Genomic DNA, 9,563 nt, shown 5'->3' on the forward strand with positions numbered 1-9,563 from the left:
AAAACTGCATGTCTATAGTATTTGTTAAGGTCTAATGTCCCTCTGATAAGAAAGGTATATTAATTCACTTCTGAAGAAGATTAAGTGGGTAATAAAAAACATGTCTTGCCTCCTTTACCATCATAAACAAGTGCAGTAATGTGACTAGGGTAAAGAATGATAATGCAGTGTGTTGCACATCAGATTCCTAAAAATATATAAAAATTTCAAGTCTTCATGTGAAAAGGATCTTAAATCAAGGTCTGGTCATCTTTTTCTTAATTTGATCCAGAATGAAAAAAAGCAGTCAAGGTCAAATATTCTGATGTAGTGCATTTAGTCTTAGAATGTTGTCTTTACTTGTTCCAAGTTTGAAAGCCATATGTCAAAAATTTTTCAAGTTATAACCTTGTACTATATATTCAAGATTGACCTTGAATGATAAAATCAATATTTAGTAATTTTTTTTTAATTTTTGGATTAACTTAAGAACAAAGGGACAGTAGACCTCAACCATTTTGAGACTAATACTAAATTGACTGCTTTATTCTTTATTAATAAGCTTTTCTAACGCTGCCACCCGCCTTTCTTCCAATTTCAATTTTTCTTTTTCCAACTCCATTCTCTCCTCATGCATAGTTTTTAACTGTTTTCGATACTCGGTAACCCATGCTGATTCGTTATCAATTTTCTTTTTTTTTTTTGGTGGGAGGATTAGAGTTGGGAAAAGAAGAAGAGGAAGGAATGGAAGAAGAAGAAGGGACGTTGGTGTTTGCTGCCTTGGAATTTTGTATTTGTACTGATGAGGCTACTGTTGTTGGAATCACAGCAGGGTCGCCTTGTAGTAGGTCATCCATAAGGGGGAAGAACTGCCAAGATTGTCGCCCACTTCCAGTTCTCTTGTGTCTTTCTTTGATTAATTTGTATCTGACCAATATAGAAACAACAATACATGTATGTATTTGTGAAACACTGAGGTCCCTTAATGGCAGCTTAATGCAAAGGTTTAAAGTTTCTCAATAATTTATATCTGCTTTATATACAAGGAAGCAAAGATTTTTAAAGAATTCAAAGAATTAAATGATAAACAGAGCCCTGCCTTAACACCAGATCCCCTGACCAAGGGCCAACATTTTCAGAATCTGAATTATGGAGAAGGCAATTTTTTTTCATAATAACTATATTCCTGGTTTATCTGCTTAATACCTAGGACCAGGAGATATTTTGAAGAAACACCATGGTGGAAAAAATTGACAAACGTTTACTATATAACCTTCTACAAAAAAAAAATCATTAAATCAAATCCTTTGAATGACATAATTTATAGGGCAATAAAAATTGTGTGGTTTTTTGGTTTGTAATTTGTACACAGGTGGGTGTACAAAGATAAAAAAATCTTTCTATTAAAATTACCTTGGTAATTTTACATTTAGATTTATAAGTCTGACATTAAAGCCAAAGCTAGCATTTTAACTTTAAAATAATTTGAAAGTCCAAGGATGTTTTCTATGAATCAGTTGTCAATCCAGCTTATCATTAACAAGTGCACTTGAAAATAATTATAACGGTTCTTGAGAAAGTCTCAATGATTTAGATATTTTTATTACATGTATGGCTGAACCATCTTGTGACAAAATAATGGATGAAAATCGGAAAATGAACCAACTATATCATGACAGGGGTTTACAATAACTTGCCTCATTTTAAGTGACCGGAATTTTTTGTCACATTCCTCCCCTGTACAATGATGGCCTTTCAAGCACATCATTTCCGAAATTTTCTTCCAACCTTGTTTTTGTGTGATGATATTTGATGAAAACATTTCTGTATTTTCTTTCTTCAAAGATATCAAGAGTTTAACGGATTCAGTATTCCATTTTACAGCATCTGAAAAGTGTAATGACACAAAGATATACAATTTTTCAGGAAATGTATATATAGTTAATGACATAAAAGACAAATTGAATCAATATTCTATATTCATTTTTTATGTTTCCATAGATTACATAAAGGTACATATATTAACAAATTTAGAGATGTAAAGTGATTAGTAGTTTTATAGTGACCAACCATAGTATATTGCACTACTTTGCTAGCTAAGTAAGTAGTGGTGGGATTCGAACCCACAAGTCCCTATAAATAAGACAGTTATGGGTAAAATTATACAGAGGTTTGTAACTGACACACTGTGGATGTAAACACGTACAAGGATAAAGGGTTGAAAATAGGATTATACATGCAGAAGTTAAAACACGTATACTTACGCCTAAAATAAAATATTTGTTTGCAGTTGTCTACCGACCCACTGAAAATGCACCCAACCCAAACTTTTTTTAGCCATTTTGTAAATTTTTCTTTTCTAAATTTTTTCAGGATATTGAAAGTGTTTCATTGTGAATTTTTGTCTTTATCAATGTATTGAGTAGTTTATACCAAGAGTGAAGCTTATTTATGTATAGTAGGCCTATGAAAAACTTTACTTTATGTTATGTTTCAAAAATTTGAAAACATTTTTTTTTTCAAAAAAAAAAAAAGAATGCCTACCTACCTACCCAGTCTAAAAATTATAGGTCGGCAACTGCAAACAAAGAATTTTTTAAGCTTGGCCTTATATATAACACAAAGCGCAGAACAGAGATATCTTCTCTGGTTGACCCACAACCCAAAGCTATAAATACTATGAACTTACCTTATGGACATACAGTAAAACCTGGTTTTAGCTTCTAACCTTACATTTTATGTCACATTTAATAATAATGTTTTCAATGCAATTGCTTGCAAAATTTTAAATTTATTTTCATTTAAAAAAAAATTAATAATTGAAAATAAACGAATAAATCAATCAACATATTTGATGTAATATTCTAGCATGAAAACTAACAGAACCTTGTTTGTCAGATGAAGACTCCTCTTCGAAGCTTTGGGATTCCATTGTGTCACTTATATCTGTAAGAAAGATAAGTAAGAAAAGTCAAAAACAGTAAATCTTGGCTTGGAAACTTACAAGTTAAATGTACATGCATAATTTTCCTTTTAAATAAAAAAAAATTGCTTTTATTTCATGCTGAAATATAAAATGAAAAACCTGGTTCTTCATGATTTACAGTTGTTTCTTCAGAACTTGTGGCTGGAAAAGTATGAAGTATGGATGAACACAAATCATGGTTACTTTATACAAGATTGCTACACTTATTGTCAAATTCAAATTATCACTTCCTCAAAGTGTTTTCTGTTAGGCAGAAAAAAATTTGTTTACGGTCAATTTAAGTGACCAACCAAGAAATTTTTGCATCAATACATTATGGTTTCTTAGCAGCTTATACTGTCTGATGCATGATAGTAATAAGTTGCCTGGGATCAATTAAGACTTAAAAATACATTATGTGCTATAATTTCCAATACATTTTATATCCAGTTTGACTTTGTGATAAAATTTGAAAACTAGTACTGCATTTTATTCATTTTAAATATTCATACCATCACCCTTCTCATATGGATTTCCTTGAGTTGCTTCTCTCCATTGCCTTTTGATATTTTCAATAAATTCTGTATCTAAATTAATATATGTAATAGCTGCAGAACTGTAGCTCTCTGACAAAATATTTTGACAGACTGGAGAGCTGTACAGTGCAACTCATTGTTAAAACTGTACATTTATTGCGCACAAAAAGTTGTGCTTAGTTCTGGATTAATTCTTTCTAATTTTTACCTCAAACATGAAAAAAAATAGCTTTATAAAAATTCCTTCCTCCTATATGAAGTTCGCTTATATTTGACATTTGCATGAAGTGCGTTGGAAAAATTATCTTGTACACCAAAATGGCATCATAAATAGGCAAAATTTTAGATGATTTCAATTTCAAAGCCAGAAGGGCTATTAACAACAATTGTAAGGAATCTTTTGTTGTGGAAACAGTCAGAAAAAATATATTAGAACATACGGGTAGTAATGTTTTGAGATGACAGTTTAAAAACGTGGAAAAATAAATCTAGAAACAGCGCACTTTTTTGTGCGCAATAAATGTACAGTTTTTTCAATTGGTGGCACTGTAGCTCTCCCGTCTGTCAAAATATTTTTTTGGAGAGCTACAGTTCTGCAGCTATATATGTAATGAATATATATATATATTGAAACAGCTAACTATTATCAAATAGATAAAATATACAATGCATGCATAATGTATAATTTTAATCAATTCACCTCCTTCTTGTATACGTCTGGCATCGTTTTGATTAACAACCACCGTTATGTCTGGATGACTTTTATCCGCAAATATCAATACCGCTTGCGTATAATAACTGAAAAAGTGCTCGAAAGAATAACAAGTTATTGAAATATACCAAAAAATTCCACATCTTAAATCAGGGTTAACACAGTCTAGCAACATTTTAAAAGCTCTTTCTCCAAGACAAGACTTTTAAACTATATTTTCACAAACTTGAGGCAATACAATCATGTAAATAAAAAAATGAGAGAGTAAATTGATTTCAATTTATAAAAATTTTTTTTAGTGTGTTTTGAGTCATGGATAAGTATGCTTACTTTAATTGATACATCATACGAACTACATGAGCTAGAACTGGTTTGTTAATTTGGTCAAAACTCAAGAAGTATTTAGTCACAAAAATGACTGATGATGCTGGTTTATAATACTGTAAAGCCCCACAAACTGGAACTTCGATTGCAATTGCTTTAGAGACTTCTTGGAAATTATTATAATTTTTTTAATTACTTGTCAAAATGACTCTGGGATTAATCTACAACATATTTACTATAATATTGATATTCTGTATTTTTCTGTTAACAATAATTACAATAACAATGATAAAAGTATCAATTCCTTCCAAAACCAGAAGTCTCTGTCGAGACTGAAGCTCTACTGGTTTGTACTTAGAGCAAAAGAAGAGAAAAGTACTTAGGCAGTTGGGAATTGAAACTTTTCTGTGAAATTCCTTTAAAACGCTATTCCTTCAACAGTTTTGGTCCGCAATTAATAGAAAAATGATCCTTGATTAAGTCTCTTTATGTTTTAGTGTAGTCTACTTGCATGCCAAATTACATTATAATCAGACTAAAACTGTATTTGGAGTAGCATTTTGAGAGTATTAAACAGAAATTTCTATTTTTAGTAACCGTGGCAACACCGTTCATTGAAGTGAAAAACTATACACAGAATTATGTATCTTTGTGTAGTCTACTTGTGTGCCAAGTTACATTGAAATCAGACCAAAACTGTAGGAGGAGTAGCATTTTGAAAGAATTTCACAGAAATGTCTATTTTTAGAACCACGTCAACACAGTTCATCGAAATCAAAAACTGATAAATAGATTTATGTACCTTAGTGTAGTCTACTTGTGTGTCAAGTTACATTGAAATCAGACCAAAACTGTAGGAGGAGTAGCATTTTGAAAGAATTTCACAGAAATTTCTATTTTTAGTAACCACGGCAACACCGTTCATCGAAATCAAAAACCGATACACAGAATTATGTATCTTAGTGTAGTCTACTTGTGTGCCAAGTTATATTGAAATCGGACCAAAACTGTAGGAGGAGTAGCATTTTAAAAGAATTTCACAGAAATTTTTATCAAAACAAAACAAGACACAAAATATCATAAAAATCAAAAACCTATGCACAGAATTATGTATCTTAGTGTAGTCTACTTGTGTGCCAAGTTATATTGAAATCAGACCAAAACTGTAGGAGGAGTAGCATTTTGAAAGAATTTCACAGAAATTTCTATTTTTAGTAACCACGGCAACACCGTTCATCGAAATCAAAAACCGATACACAGAATTATGTACCTTAGTGTAGTCTACTTGTGTGTCAAGTTATATTGAAATCAGACCAAAACTGTAGGAGGAGTAGCATTTTGAAAGAATTTCACAGAAATTTCTATTTTTAGTAACCACGGCAACACCGTTCATTGAAATCAAAAACCGATACACAGAATTATGTATCTTAGTGTAGTCTACTTGTGTGCCAAGTTATATTGAAATCGGACCAAAACTGTAGGAGGAGTAGCATTTTAAAAGAATTTCACAGAAATTTTTATTTTTAGTAACCATGGCAACACCGTTCATCGAAATCAAAAACCGATGCACAGAATTATGTATCTTAGTGTAGTCTACTTGTGTGCTAAGTTATATTGAAATCAGACCAAAACTGTAGGAGGAGTAGCATTTTGAAAGAATTTCACAGAAATTTCTATTTTTAATAACCACGGCAACACCGTTCATCGAAATCAAAATCCGATACACAGAATTATGTATCTTAGTGTAGTCTACTTGTGTGCCAAGTTATATTGAAATCAGACCAAAACTGTAGGAGGAGTAGCATTTTGAAAGAATTTCACAGAAATTTCTATTTTTAGTAACCACGGCAACACCGTTCATCGAAATCAAAAACCGATACACAGAATTATGTATCTTAGTGTAGTCTACTTGTGTGCCAAGTTATATTGAAATCAGACCAAAACTGTAGGAGGAGTAGCATTTTGAAAGAATTTCACAGAAATTTCTATTTTTAGTAACCACGGCAACACCGTTCATCGAAATCAAAAACCGATACACAGAATTATGTATCTTAGTGTAGTCTACTTGTGTGCCAAGTTATATTGAAATCAGACCAAAACTGTAGGAGGAGTAGCATTTTGAAAAATTATTTACAGACGGACGGACAGACAGACGGACGGACGACGGACGCATTACTATCGCATAAGCTCTTCTGGTCTCTGACCAGTAGAGCTAAAAAAAGGAAGTTTATCCTTCCAAAAAAAAAACAAAAAGGAAAGTTTTAGTAAAAATGTTCATTTAATGTGAAATATTGTTTTTCTTTGCTATTTTATGCACTCTGAATGCCAGAATGGTCATTATACATGTTAAAATGTTGAAGTTTAAATTCAGTCCACACTGCACTTAAACATGCTTAATGGGGGTCTGGAGTGGCTACCAAATCCCTGGAGGTTAATCTTTTTTTTTTTTACCAAAAAAGGACAGTAATTTCTCCCATATAACCTAGATTAATCCCTGTGGCTGTTTCTAGCTGTATGATCATAATTCATTTCATATAAAAAAATTACTTAATAGCTAAATAAAGCTACTTTGAGTGGCTTACAAAGCCATGCAAGTTAATAGTATTTATTAAGCCTAGTTATCTGGCCCATGTTGTAGGCCTACACACTTGCAACAAATTTAGGCTTATTATATATATATACATACATTTCACTGAAATATACAAATAGTGAAATGAATAAAAATTACGGTACATTATATAAGAACACTTCTTTAAATGTCCTAATTATATTTTCTATGGATATAATATAAATAAATCTCACTCTACTCGCCGAACGTCGCCACTTGAAGCCATGGTGAGTACTGGAAGCAGACGATAGTGAGATGTGACATAACGTACCACTTGTTTGTTACCCTGTCCGAGATTTTAAAATACAGAGACAAAAAATGGTGCAATTTGTCACATCTTTAAAAAAATCTCTTGTTGTCCGCCACTACACTAAGGATTCTCCTAATTAAGAACTGTAAAAAAAAATGAAAATATGCAAAATATAAAGTATACTGAGTGGACACTATATTCCGGAAAAAAAATTACCTTCACGTAAAGACAAGTCATCTTATTTGATAGAATTAATCTTACACATCAGTTATTCTTCCTATCATACGCCATATTGGATTTGAAGGCGCACTACCTCCAAAGTCCGTTCGCGAGCACTTGCGGGCTCTCCGGCGATCACCTCCGTTCAGAAGCGAGCGCTCGCTCTGCTGAACACACCTCAGAAGTTTCATTATGTACCACTTCGATGATTGTAAAACTTTCTTCTATTGATCAACGAATCCGCACCAGACGCAGGGTTAGTCCGGCTACAGCTAAATCTAGAAGGACAAACTTAATGAAGTAAACAGAAACCTGAGTCGCAGAGTGAAAACTATTTCAAAACGGTACCAGCGTCTTTTATCTAGATCTAAAGATATAGTCCAGTCAATATATAATTGACCTTAAACAAATTGCAACAGAATTTCCATCACCCAGAAAATGTATATTATAGTATATTATAACACGATAAAAAAATCGGACGAGTGGTTTTTATAAAAATTAAATTTAAAATTTAGAAAATATTACAATAATTTTAAGTCTGTATTGACGCGCCATACTACTCAATGTTGACGTCATTTTGTATTTACGTACGTCATGATATCGAAGAGATGTTGAATTCAGTGGCAAAAATTATGGTAAGTAGTATTTATTAACTTCAATAACCCATACAGTTGCTAATGTAATGTATACGCAGCTCATCTACGATATATTTTTTTTTTTAAAGACAGAGTTAAGGCCGTAATTAAAAATATCTTTGTTTCCCCTAACCCGACCCTCAATTCTCAAGTTGGGTCGGTAGGTAGGTAAACAATTTTATTTTCCGACAGCAGCTTTGAAAATACATTCTAAAATTTAATGAAGAATTACCTTTATAAATAAGAAAAGTAAGAACAATCTAAAGAAAGCGAATTGTGAACAAAATTCTAAGTATCTTACATATGCCGTTTAAAAGCAAAATTTATTATTAATTAATTCACAACTGTTATTTAGTTGAACTTGTGAAATATCTCACGCCATTACATTTATATAAATTGAATAAAATAGACAAGATTCTCAAATAAGCAAAGACCAGACATACGAGTATATTTTTCAAAACCTTCCGTCAGCCTTCAGAGCTTATAGACGATCAATGTACTTTTTTGAGGGCCATGAGATTTGCAGTGGGCTCTGGAGCATTTTGCTTTGGAGTTAAGAAGTAAGTGGCTAATTTTCAATCGCAGGTTCAAATCCGAATGAGTAACGTTGCAAACGGTCCTTCAAAGTCTCCCAGAAGATGATGGCTCAAAAAAGATCCCCCACTTCTTAATGGCAAAAAGTGCTAAGTACGTCTAAATTTGGAGCAATGGAAATGTTTAAATGTTGTCCTAACAAATCTCGAAGGGATTAAAAACAATCTTCAAGGGCCCAAAGAGAGAAAAATACACTGGACGTCTCAGGAAGCTGAATCACGATTTCAAAACTATTTGGAAAGAGTATGTTAACAATATTTAATCGAAGCAAACCGAATCTACAAATGATAAAAAATAACGGAATGAAGAAAGGACATCTGAATTAAATTTATCAGGATGAGTACGCAGACATATTTACAACAACTCCTATGGTTCCATAATGGCATATAGTAAACACAGGAACATAGATGAACTGGTTATCAGATTAAAATTAAATTAAAATGCAGTGAAATTGAATGATGTGTTCACTAGGTGGGCCCCTCATCTTCTCATGAGACTGGCCTTTCCATGTATTACGTACCTTAAATTCAAAGACAGGTTTGTTTGTTTGTTGTTTAACGTCCCTTTCGAAAATTTATTCACTCACATGGAGATGCCACGGCACCTCAGAAACACTCTTAATTACTCATGGTAAATTTTATAATCGAATTGTTTCAAAAGTGAAGAATTCCAATAAGCTGAAAGCATAAGATTGAGACTTCGCAATTGTTTTATGAAGAGCTAATGCCCTGAAATCATATC

General features: G+C 32.3%; 1 protein-coding gene across 1 annotated transcript; it reads right to left on the reverse strand.

Annotated features, from left to right (window-relative positions):
- On the reverse strand, positions 1-4,278 carry LOC134250052 (uncharacterized; the record flags this gene model as incomplete). The annotated part of the gene is made up of 6 exons (XM_062732412.1): positions 1-704; positions 763-906; positions 1,677-1,866; positions 2,866-2,925; positions 3,457-3,531; positions 4,181-4,278. Coding segments are annotated over 6 exons (748 nt in total), but the record flags the coding sequence as incomplete, so codon positions are not given.
- Between the last annotated feature and the right edge of the window lie 5,285 nt (positions 4,279-9,563).

Source organism: Saccostrea cucullata, unplaced genomic scaffold (assembly GCF_032062105.1).
Source record: "Saccostrea cucullata isolate Sc308-1 unplaced genomic scaffold, CSIRO_AGI_Scuc_v1 ctg505, whole genome shotgun sequence".
NCBI classification, from domain to species: domain Eukaryota; kingdom Metazoa; phylum Mollusca; class Bivalvia; order Ostreida; family Ostreidae; genus Saccostrea; species Saccostrea cuccullata.